Below are 18,999 nucleotides of genomic sequence, written 5' to 3'. Positions count from 1 at the left end.
CATTCATTTTCAAAACTTCTATTCCATTCCATCTTAATCTTCTCTGTTCCAGTGAAAATAACCCCAACTTTTGGAACCTGCTTCAGAACTATAATCATACCATGATTCTAATATCCCTCCTAAAACAGGATGCCCAGAACTGCATGTACTACTCAAATTGTAGTCTAACCAATGTTTTGTAAAAATTTATCACCTTTTATACTCAGTGGTCTAAGTATCTCAGAATCCCATTTGTATTTTATGGCCTTTTCTACCTGGACCCCCACCATCTAAATATCCATGGGGCTAGAATTTCCTCTCACATCGCCCAATTACTGCCCGTTTTGGAGAAAAATGTAAAGTACCGCCTGTTTCATCTGATTAGCGCCGGCGGTAATTTGGGCCTACCATTACTGCCAGCGTTGCTGCACATCGCCCGCCCACGTTTCCCGCCCAAAAGTTGATCAAAATTCCACATAAGAGCAAATTTCCACAAAAATTTTGTTTTTCCGCCCATTACTGCTCCGGATTGAAACTACCCATTTTTTTTTTAGGTACTTACCTTACTTGGGCCCAAAGTTATGCCTCCATTTTGTTTTGTTTTTCTCTGGGCAAACGGCTGCATATTTCGTTTATTTTTCACTCCCAATGTATATTGAAGGAAGCTTCTTGCAGGGTAAATCAAACAACATTTCACACCAAGCCACACCAGGTGACCAGAAACCAGAACTGTGACAGTGCTCCAACCCAGCTGCCGTGCATTTCTGCAAGCTTATCATTTTTATTTCTGATCTCTCGCTGCCTTTCTTTGTGTTCTGTGAACATCTTTGTGTGTGTGTGTGATTATTAAAATCTCTGGCCAGCCATTGAGCAACATTCCGCACTGAATATTCAAGACCTCAAGTGGTGCCTGCTTACGGTTAGAGGATGCATTAAATTATTGTGTGTGTGTGTAGAAGCAAGTCATTCTCGCTTCGAGGGACTGCGTATAATGATATTGAAGGAGGACAAGAAGACACAGGAGCATTTGATCACAAACAAATGATAATCAGTCAGCCCAGCAATCTCTCAACCTCAGAAAATACTGCAACTGAGGTTTAAATTTCTGGCTTCTTTAAATTGTTTCCTGTCTCTTGTTTTATTTTGCAGTGCTTTCAAACCAGTATTATTACCCTGAAATCTTACAGAAACCCTCCTTTGCTTTTTCAGGGTTCCCAACTGTTGCCATTCACTCAGAGAACATTAGTATCTCATCAGTAAAATTGTATTGCTTCAAAATATTTCCCCCCAATTTGCAGGGGTTCGGCTGACTAAAGTTTATTCCATTTTTAAAATCTGCCCCTAATAAAGATGAGTTACTACCATGCACTCCCCTCTATACACAGATCTTACTCAGCAGCTCCTCCCTCTCTGATTGATCCACCTCTGCACTTTCCAAATGTCCAGCACTCTGTATTCTCTGCGCCCGCGCAGGCGCAGAGAAGGAAAAAAATGCGTGTTTTCCAGGGGTGCTGCTTGTCTTTGGTAAGGCAAGCAAGATCGCCGACTTTTAGGCCCTTAGCCACCACCCGCTCCGGCCTGCTACCGCAACGCATTGCCACTGCCGAGACTCAATCACCGAAAATCGCGGTGGTTCAATAGACGCAACCGCCGGAATATTGCTAAGAATCCAGCGGCAGCGATCCCAGGGGAAATTCTATTCCCATGTCTTTTCACCCTTCGATATCTCTGTTCCTCCATTTTGTTAAGAGTCTTGCCTTTTACGATATACTTCCTTTGACTGTTCTTTGTCTTAAAATACAGAATTACATTTACATAATTAAGAATGATGCTATATATTGTGATTTTGTTTTTCTGGAATAGGTAGTAAAATACTTGCTGAATTATAATGCAAAATTGAATAAGAAAGATGTGTACGGTAATACACCATTGCTGCATGCATGCCTTTGTGGACATCTGGAAATCGCTGAGTTGTTGCTAGAGGTAGGAACCCCATTTTGCCTGAAATGTTCTTTTTCAGTGTTGAGATGTGTTTTCTAATTTTGTTGAAATTAGATTTTTTTTTAAAAAGTGAAATATCTTTTATAATCTGTGGTTGAAAAATATCAGTTTATTTGTACAGCTTGACTCAGTTGGCAGCGTTCACCCCCAGGTCAGAAGGTTGTAGGTTCAAGCCTCACTCCAGAGACTTGAGCCCACAATCTAGACCGACACTTCAGTGCAGTACTAGGGGAGTGCTGCACTGTCTGTCTGAGGCATGTCTTTCGGGTCTGACGTTAAACCGAGGCCTCGGACTCTTCCTTCAGTTAGATGTAATCCATGGCATTTGAAGAAGAGCAGGGGAGTCCTTCTGGTTTCCTGGCTGACAATTATCGTTCAAGCAGCACTGTTAAAACATTATCTGCTAATTTATTTTATTGCTGTTTATGGAACCTTGCATTGCACAGAGATTGCCTACTGTGTTTCCCTACATTGACTACACTTAAAGTAGTTTATTGACTCTGAAGTTTTTTTGGACGTCCTGAGGACATGAAAGATGTTATATAAATGCAAGCTTGTTCTTTAAAACTATCTTGACTTCTTATGAGTGCATGTACTCTTTTTGTCCTCTTCCCACCCCCTCCCCCCCCCCCTCCGGCCCAACTTCCCACCTCTTCAATCTGGAAGGCATATCAACATGTTCTCATAAATTTTTCATCACTTCTTCCCATCCAATTTTCACTTGTTGCTGTGTAAAGGTCAGAGAAATAGTTCCATTTTGACACATGGCTCTTTTATATTTTTTACATAATTAGTTATTTGTGGTCCAGCCATAAAGGTCCTTGCTAGCTGTAATGTCACTGCACCACCAATCTGCAAAAATAATAGCTAGAGACATTGGCTGCTTTTTTGCCTTGTTGTCTGTGTATGTACTGGCCTTAGACTTGCCGATTGTTTTTAATGTCTGCTTACTTTGGAAATTCTCAGCATAGTGCCTCCATTAATGTTGCCAACAACCAAGGAAATACTGCTCTGCACGAGGCTGTAAAGGGAAAGCGTGCAACTCTGGTGAATCTACTTTTGTGCAACGGAGCATCAATCAATTTGCGAAATAAACAACATTGTACACCAGTGGACTGTGCTGAGGAAGTCTGTGGAAAGGTAAAAGCTTAAAACTGACATTTAGCTCCTTATGAATCATACAGTATAGAAGGAGGCCATTCAGACCATTGTGCCTGTGCTGTCTCTTTGAAAGAGCTGTCCAATTAGTCCCACTCCCTGTTCTTTCCCCATAGCCCTGCAAATGCTTTTTCAAGTATATATCCAATTCCCTTTTTGAAAGTTACTATTGAATCTGCTTATGGGAAAAGCATTATGAACAATAGCAAAGCTATTCAGAGGCCATTGGCTATGTATTCCTTTCACATGCTTCAAGTACAGCCAAACAAAAGATACCCTTTACATTTTCAGAAAGTAGTAGTTAGTCCATGTTTAAAAAGAAATATGTATAGTGAACTTCATAAAATGGAGAAAAGGACTCGTTAAATTCTGAACCTTATTTTCTCTTCCCATTCAGTTATAATAAAAAATCTGCCATCTGCATGACCTTACTACCTGTTGTCACATTTTTATTACACTTTTGGGTTAACTGTTCTCATTATAAATTCCATTGTTCACGTTAATAATGGAAACTGCTGGCATAACCCTGTTGTGTTGTAATTGCTGCAGTCGTACCTCAGTTCTGCATCTTCCAGCTCTTCAGCCTGTACTGCAGAGAAACTCCTATGTTCCAAACAACTCTGCTTCCCAAATTGCCGTAGGTTTAGTTATTTAACTATATGAATTATCATTCGTAACTGGAAGATGCAAATGAAATGAAAAAATCAGACCAAACTCAGTTACTAATGGGAAGGAATCAGATGAAAACCAGTTACTGACTGGGAAATATTTTGGATTACTTGTTGGGAATAAAAGTTTGAGAAGTATTTCTTCTATTGAATTCTAGCAATTTTTACGCCTGTACATTGATTTCATTGGCCATGATATTTTTCACTTTCTGTTCTTGCAATGCAATAATAATCTTTACATCAAGTACACCACGTGTTGAATTACAGTCCAATTCTGGATTTTTTTTTCGAAGCAAACTGAGTGAAAATAAGAGTTTTTGGAAAAATAAGATTTTTTTTTTTTAAACTCGTCTCTCCCTGGACTTGTCATTTGGCATTAATTTCAGATTGAAAGGCTGCCAATTGCAAAGAAGTTTACTGGTGTAAGTGCTTGCATATGAGAAATTGTGCAGTTATAGTTTATTGGCTTTTCACTACAGCTGGTTTGAAGTTCAATTCTATGAACAAATTAGAATTTTGGGTAAGTGGCACTGTTCGGGGATTCAGCGTTCATTAAAGTAAAAAATAACATTTCCACCAGACAGATAACCTTGACTAGAATATCTATTTACTATAGCAATTATATAAGCTATTCCACAATATAAATGGAATAATTTCATGAGAATTGACAAGTGTTCCTTGTTGTTTATTAAATGGTCACTGCAGTTTCTCATTATTTCCACAAATGAGACTTGCTGCGATTCACTATTTACTCCATTTATGAGGGTAAGTCTAGCTTGAAAATTGTTGCAAAATACTTGAATACTAATCTTTTAGTTATCTGCGATTTTTAATGCACATCTGGTTTTACCAAATTTAATTTGGATCTTGTACTTCAGTTATTGGGTCATTAAATATGAATATTGCACTGCAGGGAATTTTTTCTGTTACACAGAAAAATTATTATACTATGGTATTATACTATGCTGCCAGCAGTTGGTAAATTGACTAATTCCTTTTCCTTTCATTTTATAGTGTTTGAAAGCTTAAAAAAAGATTTCTGAGGACGTACCAGGAATGTTGCATATCATTGTGATGTAGGCTAGTATTGAATTATCTAGTGCCAGTGCACTGCTAACCTAGAATTTGTAGCTTTTAGGTTCCTATAAATATTTTGTTTTAATTGTAAATCTTTTCTGGTTTGCATAAAGTAGGTTCTGTGTCTAGGCAACTGGCAACCTGTTTTTGCAAAGGTTCATTAATTAAATTCTATCGGATTTGGCCTAACTCCAATTTTAAGTTTGTGCCCCTTGTTCTGGATTCCACCACCAGAGGAAATAGTTTCTCTCTATCTACCCAATCAAATTTTTTAATAATTTTATAGATGTCGATTAAATCACCCCGCAACCTTCTAAACTCAAGGGAACATGAGCCAAGATTAAGCAACCTGTTTAATTTAGCCCTCAACAACAACTTGCATTTATATAGCGCCTTTATCGTAATAAAACATTACATTGTTTTATTACGATAATGTACAGTTGTAGCAGGACTTCTCTGCTTTTATACTCTAATCCTCATAAGGCCAACATTCCATTTGCCTTCCTGATTACTTGCTGTACCTGAATACTAACTTTTTGTGTTTCATGCACAAGGACCCCCAGGTCTTTGCAATTTTTCTTCATTTAAATTATAATTTGCTTTTCTATTTTTTTCTGCCAAAGTGGATAACCTCACATTTTCAAATGCTCAGACAACACTCTAAATTCAGCTCAGCATCACTGGTCTGGGCGCAAGTATCCAGTGCAAATACCTGTACCAGGCTTTTGGGAGGTGCTGACGCTTTCAAATAAAAAATGGAATGAAGGGGTTCAAAAACACATTAAACAGTTGATAAATTATTATTGCAAAACATACAATTTAAATTTTTTTGTTTAATACCCTTATTTTAGACCTCAAGAGGCCAAAATTGCCCCTTTTTATAGCTACATTAGTGTCTCCTGGGGGTGCTAATGGGCAGCAATGGCATTTTTGCCCGGGGGAGGGAAATTGACCTGGAGGTTTGGGGGCACTGTCCCAGAACGTTGCACCCTTTGATTAGTGCCTGGTGGCATAAATTTAAAGTAATTGGTAGAAGGTTTAGAGGGGATTTGAGGGTAAATTTCTTCATACAGAGGGTTGTGGGGATCTGGAACTCATTGTATGAAAGGGTGGTAGAGGCAGAAACCCTCAACACATTTAAAAAGTACTTGGATGTGCACTTGAAGTGCTGTAACCTGCAAGGTTCTAAGATTTGAATATGCAGCAGAACTGTCATTCTATACTTTACAATACTCCATTAATAGAATGTCAATTGTGTGCTGTTCAGTATTTAAATATTTCCATTTATGGCAGATGGAGTTCAATGTGGGGAAGTGTGAGGTCATCCATTTCACATCCAAGAAAGACAAACTAAATATTTATCTACCCATTTTTCTACTAGGAATGACATTAGCATTTTCCGTATACCATGTGACATTGGTTGGGATGTAAGAGTGGGGGTAAAGGGAATGTTCTCTGATTGGTGGGATGTGACAATTGGTGTTGCCCTGGTGATACACAGGTACAAAAAGTAATCAGAAGGGTTAATGGCCTTTATCTCAAGGAGGTTGGAATACAAAAGTAAGGACATGATGCTTCAATTTTATAGAGCCTTGGTCAGACCCCATCTGGAGTATTGCATTCAGCTTTGGGCACCTAACCTCAGGAATGATGTCTATTGGCTTTGGAGGTGGTACAGTGCAGATTCACCAGATAACACGCTCCTTAAAACTTACCTCTTTGACCAAGCTTTTGTTCACCTGTCCTAATATCTCCTTATGTGGCTTGGTATTAAATTTTGTTTGATAATGCTCCTGTGAAGTGCCCTGGGATGTTTTATTACAATAAAGGCGCTATATAAATGCAAGTTGTTGAGGGCTAAATTATGAAGACAGGTTGCTTAATCTTGGCTCGTATTCCCTTGAGTTTAGAAGGTTGAGGGGTGATCTAATTGAGGTCTTCAAAATTATAAAGAAATTCGATTGGGTAATAGAGATAAACTATTTCCTCTGGTGGTGGAATCCAGAACAAGTGGGCACAAACTTAAAATTGGAGTTAGGCCATTAAGAGTGAAATCAGGAAGCGCTTCTTCACACACAGGTTAATGGAAAACTCTTCCCCCAAAAGGCTGGGTCAATTGAAAATTTCAAGACTGAGATCGATAGATTGTTAAGTAAGGGTATCAAAAGATATGGATAAAAGGCAGGCAAATGGAGTTGAGATACAAATTGGTCATGATCTAATTGAACAGCAGAGCAGGCTCGAGGGGCTGAATGGCTTACTCCTTATTCCATATGTTCTTGTGTTCCTACTTAGCCCGTATCAATACTATAGTGCTGTCAAGCTGTTCCTTGTGCCTGTGTGAGTATAAAGAGTGTTGTTACAGGAGCCAAATTTGTTGCATTAAAATGATGGCTAAACCCAGATTAAATGGAGACTGATTTGACTACTCAAGAATAATACAATAAGCAGAAGAAATTGCATATCATTTTCTTTTCTATTTTACTTGTTCAGGATGTAGAGATTCTGAAGATCCTGGAAATCGTATCTGCTCAAGTAACTGAAGTGGATGGTGTATTCAGAATAAATGCTGATCTTCGGAAGCCAATGCTTGCAGATGTCAAAAAGAAATGTAAGAAGTTCATCAAAGTAAATCATCAAGTAAATTGTTCTGGACTACAACTTAATTTGTAGGGTTTCCTTAAATTCTTTGCTGGTTTAGCTGATCTTACTGAAGTTGTAGTAAAGATGCTATGTTTGACAGCAGTGTTCCTGGGTTACGGACAGGAAAAATTGACCACGGTTCCCACAGCTGTAAGTTCTTGTGTGTGAACATTGGGTGAGGACAGAATTGAGCTTGGCTGTGATACCTCTTGAGGTTGAATAGCCAGAGGATGACTGTCACTTGTGGGACTGTACTCTGGTAAAGGAGCCAATGTCTTCAGGAAAGGGGAGAAAATTGAAAAGAAAAATTATGTTTGCTTGTTTGCTTTAGATATAGTTTACCAAAACCATTTATTTTTCTTTTCAGCTGATACGTTTGTTAAGAAGCTAGAAGCGATTGATGAACCTAATAGTAAAAGGATCCAGCTTGTGCAGTCTATTCAAAAATTTAACAGGTAAGTAAAACTCTAACGTGGAAGAATTTAGTTTCACAATGGGTAAAACAAATGCTGCAGGCTGCTATCAGTGCCAGGTTTGATTCAGTTAAGCTACTTTGATCTCTAATAATCTATTGCAGAGATCGCTTTCTGGATTTTTCTTAAACCGTAAAGCTTAAACTAAAGTATATCTTTCAAATGTGCCAAGTTGTCTAGGATGGGACAATTCAAACAGTGGGGGGTGAAGGGGAAGCTGCTCCCCTTTGAACTGCAATGTAGTACAACCCAATAGTCCCTGATTTTTGTCGGTTATTCCTGATTGGCTGGTTCACACGTCACTACATCAAATGACCCATTTTTAACTCGTTATAACTTACAAATTCTAAATTATAATTATAAGGAAGTTGAGATTGTAATTTAAAAAAAATTACATTACATTTAGAAATCTTTAACAAGTAACTTAACACTAAATTCAGCATTGTGCCTAACTATTTTTATTCCTGAAAAATAGGAAGTTCAACTTCTGAACCAGTCAATTAGCACACAAATTGGATTTAATTCTTATAAGAACATCAGTGCTGCTTTTATATCACAGTATTGGCATTAATTTAGTGTCCATTTCAGCAGTATAAAACATGAAATGCACAATCATACTCCATTAGCAAGACTGCCTGAAAGATGCATTCTCACAATGGTAAGATTGTACATTGGCAGCAATATAAAAACTGTCAGCGCAAAGGCTCACTAAAAATTAATAATTTTGAAATTAAAACAAATTCTGATCCACAGCATCATTGTTCACATTTTAATGTGTTTTTATTCTTTGCAATCATTGAAAGATCGTACCAGCAGTTGGAAGCTGGTGAGCTATGCATATATGTGAGAAGCACAGCCTTCTCCAACTTCACAGCAGTGTGACTAAGCAGTGAAATCTGCTTCTCGCACAGTTGGGATAAATTTTGTTCTTCGACAAGAGTATCGAGGTTGCAACTGAAATTTCTACCTTAGTGGAGAAGCTGGATATTTAATCTTTCTTTGTTACAAGCCCACATTCTGTCAGCTTATAGTGGCTTGGCTAGTCACGGTAACATTTCTATTATATGGCCCTTGGAGCTTAGATCATGTAAGAGTCGTGTGACAAAATGTATCCTGCTATTGGTTCTTTCTGCCGCAACGCATATGGGGCTTAAAAAAAAATAAGTTCAGTCAAAGAAAATGGGTCCAGATTGTTTTGATTCACAACCCAAGAATATAGACATAATGGGGCGATTATGAGACCTTTACTGAGCAGGAATGGGATGGTAATGCTCCGAAAATCATGGTGCAGCAAATGCCACCTTATTCTTGCTGCCATTTTCAACCACTCCTGGAAATGGGTGGCCAGAAAGCCTGCTCATTTCAGCAAGGAACTATTTTTAATATGCTAATTGGGGTTTACGCCATTTGTGGGACCCTAATATAATTTTTCAGGTACCGATGGGCGAGTGGGTACTGCATACACTCTGCCAATTGGTATCATGCGTTCAGCGGCCTAACCAGCTGCAAGCCTCTCAGAAAATATAGCCTGAAATCTTGCAACTTGCTGCGGCCCATCCGTGCCTCTGCCAATCCATTACTTCTGGTTTGGTTCTGTGGAGGAGCTACTGGATTTTGTGTCTACTCTTACTAGTTCAGTGCTCTCAGCTCACTGATCAAATGGAAATGAAAAAGCCCTCAAAATGGCTTGGGCCTCTTGACAAGGACATCAGGCACTGCCCGCCCAATGTCAGGATAAAGTGAATCGCCCCCAAAGTCTGGTCAGTTGTCCAAGGGAGGAGCCAAGTCATTCAATTCAAACGTCTGATGGGATTTATTTGTGTTATATATGTGGACTTGTATTTATTCTGTACAGCCACCAGAGGGCTCATCCCCTGGAGTCCCAAGGGATCCCATAATCCCTTGGGAGCACAGGTATTTAAGGAGTCTTCACAGGTTGGAGAGGCACTCTGGAGACCTGCATTAAAAGACTACGGTCACACTTTACTTTGAGCTCAGTGTTCAGTCTGACTCTTTCTCCATACACAACAATTTGTATGTATGTTTGATAAGCAGCTCTATTAAATTCAGAGACCTATATTTAAATTAACTTTGTTGCAGTCAAATATTGAAAAGTATTTCTCAGTCTATCGTGTTCTAATTAAGTAGTGTTGTTACAAATATCCATTCTGCTTTGGTGCTGTCAGCCACTCCCTTAAGCGGTCTGGTTGCCTGCTGCTCACTGTATTGCCAGTAACTTGAAATGCAGTGAAGAGGGTTTTCTGTTCGATCCCTGGGCTCAATACAGATTAGTTAGGTATTTGGCAGGTAAATGTACATTTCACGCAAGGACTCACTGAGAGTCTGAGATGATGAACCTGGGAAAATTATATAGAGTAAAAATCCAAAATGTAATATGGGGAAATAGGAGAGGAGGAAAAAATAATAATGAAAATGTATTGTTCCCTGACTCAAGAAGCAACTGCAAGACAGTAGGATTAGTATTTCTGTAACAATTAGATCAAATAGATGGAGGGACTTTAAAAATATATATTTCTGTGGCTTGTTATGAATGTGACTGTTTCTTTAAGACTATTCAAAAGTTATTTTGATTACATTTTTGCCTGTAGATCCAAGAATTTAAGAAAGACTGTGACCAGAGATAAAAGTATCCCTAAATTTGATGATCACTTAATCCATCAGGTACGAAACCGAACTAGGTTAACCTAATTGGATATAAGAAAATCAATCATTAAGCCATTTGAAGCAAATTGATGAACTTCTACAATGTGTACATTGTATTAATGTGTACATCCTATTAATGAATTAATGAATTCATATATAAAGCATTAACAGCACAGAAACAGGCCACTCAGCCCAATAGGTCCATGCCGGTGTTTATGATCCATACGAGCTTCCACCCATTCCTCAACATCTAACCCCATCAGCATAGCCTTCTATTCCTTTCTCTCTCGTGTGTTTATCTAGTTTCTCCTAGAATGCATTTATGCTATTCGCCTCAAACACTCCTTGTGCTAGAGTTCCACATTCTAACCACTTTCTGGGTAAAGATGTTTCTCCTAAATATTATATTTATGGCCCCTAGTTCTGGTCTCACCCGCAAATGGAAGCATATTCACTACGTCCACCTTATCAAACCCTTTCATAATAAAGACTTCAATCAGGTCACTCTTCAATCTTCTCTTTTCTAGAGAAAAGAGACCCAGCCTGTTCAATTTTTCCTGATAGGTATAACCTTTCAGTTCTGATATCATTCATTTTAGTAAATCTTTCTTGCACCTTCTCCAGTGCCTCTATATCCTTTTTATAATATGGAGACCAGAACTGTTCACAGTACTCCGTCTGGTCCAACCAAGGTTCTCTACAAGTTTAACATAACTTCTTAATTCTATCCCTCTAGAAATGAACCCCAGTGCTTTGTTTGCCTTTATGGCCTTGGTAACCTGCGTTGCTACTTTTTAGTGATTTATGTATCTGTACCCCCAGATCCTTCTGTCCTCTACCCCATTTATACATTTATTTTCCAAGGAGTATGTGGCCTCCTTATTCTTCCTACTAAAATATACCAGCTTGCACTTATCCATATTGAAGTTCATTTGCTAATTATACACCAATTCTGCAAGTTTATTAATGCCTTCCTATATTTTGTTATATTCCTTCTCTGTATTAACTACAACCCCTAATTTGGTATCATCTGCTAATTTTGAAATTGTATTTCCAATTTGAGTCCATATTGCTTATGTAAATGGTGAACACTGATCCTTGTGGAACACCATTTCCCACCATTTGCCATAATCACCATTAAGTGTTAACTTGGATTTGGCTTTTTTTTTCAAAAACTGGTTTAAGAACACATATCTGCTAAAACAAATTATCTTTATAATCCATTAAGTTAATAGTTTCACTAATGTATGTACATTTTCATTGATGCATTTTTTAATCTGTTCTAACAGTTGGCAATCAAGACTTTTGACAAAAGAAAATTGAAACCAACTGAAACAGAGGACCACAGTGGACCATCATTGTTTAATTCTGAAGTTGACCTTGAAACTGAGAAAGGAATGCTAATTGCAGCAAACAGCAAAACTGATTACCCGGGCAAGAGGGACACAGATTTTACAAAATGTTTACCTGATAAATTGAATGATGTAAATGGCAACACCGAATTTGTGGGAAACTTTGGAGAACTTTGTAATCATTCACAAGATCTACATGATTTGGAAACAGCTAGTTATGCAAAAAGAGGCAACCACAAAAATATAAATTTGCTTGGAACCAAAAAATGTTAGTAAACGAGGTGCTTCAAAAAAAAACCTGTGTAGAAAATAAACAGCCTTCAAGAAGGTACCTTAACGTACTGTTTGTATCAGTGATGCACAAAGGAGGACTCCATCTCTCAGTACCTACTTCAGCAGTCTAAACTGATCTGCTAAAACTGAAACTTTGGATAAAAATCATCACTAAGTTCAAGTAAAAAGAACACTTCCACTGTGAGGTCACAAAGGGGAAAGCACTTAAGACCATATGGGTAAATGTATTGCAGTAGCAATATTTTATTTTGCACTTGTATAAGAAAATGGAGCTTTGTCCATGAGCTGCTATGTAGTATTCCATAAAACATGCATTCTGTATTTTGTGTATATGTATTTATATCAAAACAAAGCACTCTTGGTTATTATTGGCAATGCGATTTTAACATTAAGACCACCTGAAACTATCAAAATGTATTTTTTAAACTCTTGCCAATCTTCTTATAAAGCACAAATAAAGCTGGTTTCTGTTGGTGTCTGTATTTTTCAAGAGGAATTTCTATAACAATGTGTGCCTTATATTTAATTTAGAATTGTGCTTAAGGAATATTACTGTTCATATAAAAAAATTAAATATTCAAAAATAAAAAACTTTGGAAAAAATTTTGAATTTAAAATTTTTATTTCCCCCTCCTCCTCCTCCTGATGAGGCCTTAAGGATAGACAAATTGAATGTTGCAAGTTTATCCTACTCATAGGAACTCTTGTACAATAATTCTGGTCTCTTAGATGCAATATTTGGCACTTTTAGTCATATAACTATGTCCAGACTAAATTTAAATGATTTGTAATATGCTATTAACCCCTTGTATCACACCACGTACTATGCACAAAATATGCAAAGTCTAACTGTATATCTTGTATTTCTTCCACGTTGGGTTATGGGGTATGTTACATGTGTTCTCCTCAGCTGATGGTTTGTCTGGGTATGTTTGTAAGTTCTCTAATGCACAAGACTCCATTCTGCAAAATGTAATGAGTAGAGACATGATCCTACACATTTTTACTGTGTTTTTTTAAAGAAGTGGCGAGGCTTTGAATGAATGGATATGACTTAAACAGGGTTCAGAAGGATTCAGATGTTTAAATACACATCATTAGATTTCTACCAATTATATTTTCACAAGCTTCCAATTACCATCAAACAAAAATAGTTTGGCAAGAATGGCTCAAAGCAGTCATGAATACTTAACCAGCTGCATAATAAGGATTATGATCATATAGCCATCTGCAAATAATTTCCAAATAATTAACACGGGTAAGCTCAAATGACATTGAGTCAAAACAAATGGAGAATGTTTTTTTGGCAAGGGGAATATTTAAAAGTCTGCATGACCTTTTACTAAGCACTTTTTAACACTTAGAGATTCTACCATTTGGTTTATATTGCCTCTCATTATTCCTACCAAAATGAATCAGTTCACACTTCATTGCATTAAATTGTATCTCTCATGTGTCTGCCCATTTTACCAGTCTTGTCCTTCTGTAGTCTGTTATCCTTCTCACTGCTTACTACATTTCCATGTTTCATGTCATCTCCATACTTTGAAATTATACCCTGTATACCCAAGTTCAGGTCATTAATATTTATCACAAAGCGCACTGGTACTAATATTGACCCCCGGGGCCCACCACTGTATATTTCTCTCTGTTGAAACATGGAAGTTAGCAAGAAGGTTTAAAAACATTAGCTAGCAACAGTTGATTGGATTCATTGCGGTACAAAGACAAGAAGTTGCTCATGATAAAAGACGAAGGAAAATTACTGAAGGTGAAGCACCATAAAGAGGTCATGTGACAAGAGGGGTCAATAGGCGAGAACAAGGGACTAGGGCAGAACTCACATTAACATGAAAATAGGCTGTGATGTTTAGTTTTTAATAGTATTTAATAGTTTTAATACCCGAATTGCCGCTTGGTGTAATACCTGAAAAGATTCCGAATCTGAAGAGCATGTGACTACGCTTGATTGTACTCTGTTTGTGTAACTTCTCTTCAGGCTGAGCTTAATAAAGGCGAAACAAGAAAATTCTGGCGTGAGCCTCGTACTTAATTCAGCTTTGTAATTCAAAACCTTCCAGTCTGGAAAAACAACCGTTCAGTACTATTTTGCTTTCTATCTCAGCCAATTTCATAACCATGCTAACACTGTCCCTTTAATACCACGGGTTTCAATTTTGTTAATGTCTTATTATGTGGTACTTTAACAAATGCCTTTTGAAAGTCCAATACATATCAACCACAGTACCTTCATCAAAGAACTCAAACACGATTTGCCTTTAACAAATCCATGCTGGCAATCTTTTATTAACCCATATTCTCACGTGACAATTTTATCTTTGATTATTGCCTCAAAGTTTCCCCACCACAGGCATTAACCTGACTGGCCTATAGTTGTCAGGTTTATTCCTCTTTTTTTTTTTGAACAGAGGTGTAACATTTACAATCCACTAGTCCTCTTGCACTGCTCCCGTATTCAAGGAGGATTGGAAGATTGTGGTCAGAGCCTTCGCTATGTCCACCCTTACTTCCCTAGGGAATCTAGGATGCAGACTGTTGACTTTAATATTTTGAGCGCTGTCAACCTTTTAAGTACCTCCTTAATTTATTTTTATCATGTATAATTTCTCCCCGACCTCCTGCTTTACTATGACATTGCCAGCCTCCTCTCCTTTAGTGAAGACAGATGCAAAGTACTCATTTAGCACCTCAACAAGATATCCCTTTTGTCCCTAATCAACCCCACCCTTCCTTTGACTACCTTTTTACTATTTATGTTTATAAAAGACTTGGGTTCCTTTTTATGTTACCTGCATACAGAGATGGTTGAAAATGAGGTGGTGGATCTTGTAAAGGAGGGTTCAGTTAAAGTTCTAGGTTAACTTAAGTTTGTGAAGGGTGGATGAAGGCACGAGAAATGAATCTCTGAGGTAATAAGACCTAAAGGGCAAGTTAGGGATGTAAGGGAGCAATATTCTAGAGATACAAAAGGTAGTTTTGGTAACTGACAGGTTTTGGGGTTGAAAGCTCAGCTCTAGGTTGAATAAGGTTGATGACTGAATGGCTTAGGTGGTGGTCTGTCCAGCAGCCATTGGCTCTTGTCATGGCATGAGTGATGCGCACGTCCTTGCGATCCCTGGCTCGAACAATGATGTAGTCGAGCAGGTGCCAGTGCTTGGAGCGAGGGTGCTGCCATGAGGCCTTGTACTTGTCCCTCTGGCGGAACAAGGTGTTGGTGATGACAAGGTCATGTTCTAGGCATTTTGTCAGGAGCAGGGTACTGCAGGAGTTGGTTTTCCCTACTCCCTCTCTGCTGATCATGCCTCTCCAGAGGTCTGTGTCCTTACTGACTCTGGCGTTGAAGTCGCCGAGGAGGATCAGTTTGTCATCCGTAGGGACGCGGAACAGGGATTGTTCGAGGCTGGAGTAAAATCCCTCTTTGGCCTCATCTGTTGCGTCGAGTGTTGGGGCACACACACTGATAACTGTGGTGCACTGGTTCCAGGATAGGATGAGTTGGAGAGTCATGATACGTTTGCTAATCCTGTAGGGGGAGTCTCTGAGGCGGTCGACCAGCTCATTCTTGATGGCAAAACTGACTCCGTGGAAGTGGTGTTCTGCCTCTGGTTTGCCTTCCCAGAAGAGGGTGTAGCCTCCACCTTGTTCTTTGAGCTGGCCTTCCCCTACCCACCAGGTCTCGCTTAGGGTGGCGATGTCAACATCGAGGTGTCGAAGTTCCTGGGAAACAATGGCGGTGTGGCGTTCCGGTCTGTCGCTGTTGGAGTTGTCCACGAGTGTCCTGATGTTCCAGGTCCCGAACGTCATTTTGAAGGGTGGAAGATGCCTCTGCGTCAGTTCTTTTAACGTGGGGTGGCCATTGCACACCAGCTACCACACGGGCTTAGCAGAGCAAGGTCTTGGTCCAGTGCCAAGAGAGTCCAAGGCGACTGGTGACCAGGCACTGCTGTATGGTCCTAGTTGCCTACGGCGGGATGCGAGCCGTAAGCTCAGTGTTGAGCAGCGCTCTTTGGTGAGTTGGTGAGAAAACCGAGGCCTGGCTGAGTACAGGCATTGGGATGGTCAGAGGTCTACTTTGTGGAAGAGGTCAAATAGGTCAGAGTGACCACAGCCATTGTGCACACCACGTGCTCAACAGAGACTCCGCCGTTGAGTGGGGCCAGTGGCCGGGGGGAGGCCAGAATGTTATTGGTGGAATGAAGGCCAGGACATCACCGGAGGAGTGAAGGCCAGGACGTTGCCTAATCTGTTCTGTCATCAACATCAATATAGCCCCAAAGCAACAACGGCTAAAGAAGCAATGCCGCAGAAAAATCAATGCTGGGGCACTCAAGGACCCAGCTAAGAGAGCCTTATACAGCCTGCGTCTCACTGCTAACCTGGCAACCCTTGACCTCGAGAAGCAGAGTGCCCACAGCGTTTGGTCTGCCCTCCAGGCCAACATAACCAGTGCCTGTGAAGAGACGCTCGGTCACTCAACCAGGAAACACTAGGACTGGTTTGATGATGATAATCAGAGATCCAAGAGCTAATAAATCACAAGCTCAGGGCATTTCCGAACCTAAAACAACCCAACTCGGGAGCAGCAAAGCAGCTTTATAGATGGCTTAAGGCTGAGGTCCAACAAAAAACCCACGACCTGAAGAATAGATGGTGGGTGGAGAAAGCACAGGAGATTCAGCAGCTGGCCGACAGCCATGATGTATGAGGATTCTTCACTGCAGTCAAGTCCACCTATGGTCCAAGCACCCAAGGCCCCATCCCACTACTCATCAAGCACACCAAAGCAGTTAAGACCCGCTGGAAGCACTTCGAAGATCTCCTTAATGAAGACTCTGCTTTTGACATGAGTGTCCTCGACTCCAGCCCACAGCATTCTACCCGCCACCATCTCAGCAAAACCCCAGCCCTGCACGAGGCAGAAAAGGCCAGCCGTCAGTTCAAGAACAACAAGACATTGGGAGCGGATGGAATCCCCGCTGAGGCACTAAAGTATGGTGAAGAGGCACTATTGGCACGAATGCATGACCTCATCTCTCTCATCTGGAAGGAGGAGAGCATGCCGGGGGACCTCAGAGATGCAGTAATCGTGGCCATCTTTAAAAAAGGGGACAAATCTGACTGCGGCAACTGCAGCGGAGTCTCCCTGTTATCAGCCATTGGGAAAATCATCGCTAGAATCCTCCTCAACCATCTTCTCCCTGTGGCTGAGGAGCTCCTCCCAGAGTCACAGTGCAGATTCCATCCACTGCGGGATACAACGGACATGATCTTTATGGTGCAACAACTGCAAGAGAAATGCAGGGAACAGCACCAACCCTTGTACATGGCTTTCTTTGACCTTACAAAAGTCTTTGACACTGTTAACTGCGCGGAACTATTGAAGCATCCTCCTACATTTCAGCCGTCCCCAAAAGTTTGTTGCCATCCTCCACCTGCTCCACGACGACATGCAAGCCGTGATCCTGACCAACGGATCCACCAAAGACCCAATCAACGTCTGACTGGGGTTAAGCAGGGCTGCGTCTTTGTGCCAACCCTCTTCTCGATCTTCCTCGCTGCGATGCTCCAGCTCACACTCAACAAGCTTCCCGCTCGAGTGGAACTATAGAACCTGTGGGAAACCGTTCAACCTTTGTCACCTCCAGGCCAGATCCAAGACCATCCCATCCTCTTGTCATCGAACTACAGTACGCGGACGACGCTTGCGTCTGCGTGCATTCAGAGGCTGAACTCCAAGTTATCGCCAACATCTTCACTGAGACATATGAAAACATAGGTCTTACACTGAACATCTGTAAGACAAAGGTCCTGTACCAACCTGACCCCGCCACTTAGCACTGCCCCCCAGTCATTAAGATCCGCAGCGTAGCCCTAGACAACGCGGACCACTTTCCATACCTCGTGAGCCTATTATCAGCAAGGGCAGACATTGATGACAAGGTTCAACATCGCCTCCAGTGCGCCAATGCAGCCTTCGGCCGTTTGAGGAAGAGCGTGTTCAAAGATCAGGCCCTCAAATTTAGCACCAAGCTTATGGTCTACAGGGTTGTAGTGATACCCGCCCTCCTGTATGGCTCAGAGACATGGATCATATACAGTAGACACCTCAAATTGCTGGAGAAATACCACCAACGATGTCTCCGCAAGATCCTGCAAATCCCCTGGACAGATGCACCGTCAGTGTTCTCGATCAGGTCAACATCCCCAGCTTCGAAGCACTGACCACACTCGACCAGCTCCTTTGGGCAGGCCACATTGTTCGCATGCCCAACACAAGACTCCCAAAGCAAGTGCTCTACTTGGAACTCCTACACGGCAAGCGAGCCCTAGGTGGGCAAAGAAAACGTTTCAAGGACATCCTCAAAGCCTCTTTTATTAAGTGCAACATCCCCACCGACACCTGGGTGTCCCTGGCCAAAGACCGCCCTTAGTGGAGGAAGAGCATCCGGGAGGGCGCTGAGAACATTGAGGCTCGTCGCCGAGAGCAAACAGAAAACAAGCGCAGACAGCGGAAGGAGCGTGCAGCAAAACCAGACTCCCCACCCACCCTTTTCTCCAACGACTGGTTGTCCCACCTGTAACAGAGACTGTAGTTCCCGTATTGGTCTGTTCAGTCATCTGAGAACTCACTATGAGAGTGGAAGCAAGTCTTCCTTGATTTTGAGGGAC

The 18,999-nt window shown here is 40.6% G+C and overlaps 1 protein-coding gene across 3 annotated transcripts in view; it reads left to right on the top strand.

Moving 5' to 3' along the window:
- ankrd27 (ankyrin repeat domain 27 (VPS9 domain)) overlaps positions 1-14,322 on the top strand; it is a 105,833-nt gene extending 91,511 nt beyond the window's left edge. For 2 of the 3 annotated variants that reach the window (XM_070898095.1, XM_070898094.1), the window contains exons 24-29: positions 1,843-1,962; positions 2,947-3,120; positions 7,377-7,494; positions 7,894-7,981; positions 10,609-10,681; positions 11,953-14,322. In XM_070898095.1, the coding sequence (XP_070754196.1) occupies positions 1,843-1,962; positions 2,947-3,120; positions 7,377-7,494; positions 7,894-7,981; positions 10,609-10,681; positions 11,953-12,288 (909 nt within the window). In that variant the 3' untranslated portion in view covers positions 12,289-14,322. The remainder of the gene's footprint in view (positions 1-1,842; positions 1,963-2,946; positions 3,121-7,376; positions 7,495-7,893; positions 7,982-10,608; positions 10,682-11,952) is intronic. The other variant, XM_070898096.1, reaches the window with a different exon arrangement.
- The last annotated feature ends 4,677 nt before the right edge of the window (positions 14,323-18,999 follow it).

The sequence above is a fragment of the Pristiophorus japonicus genome, chromosome 13 (assembly GCF_044704955.1).
Source record: "Pristiophorus japonicus isolate sPriJap1 chromosome 13, sPriJap1.hap1, whole genome shotgun sequence".
Classification (NCBI taxonomy): domain Eukaryota; kingdom Metazoa; phylum Chordata; class Chondrichthyes; family Pristiophoridae; genus Pristiophorus; species Pristiophorus japonicus.
This window is presented reverse-complemented; position numbering and strand designations above follow the sequence as displayed.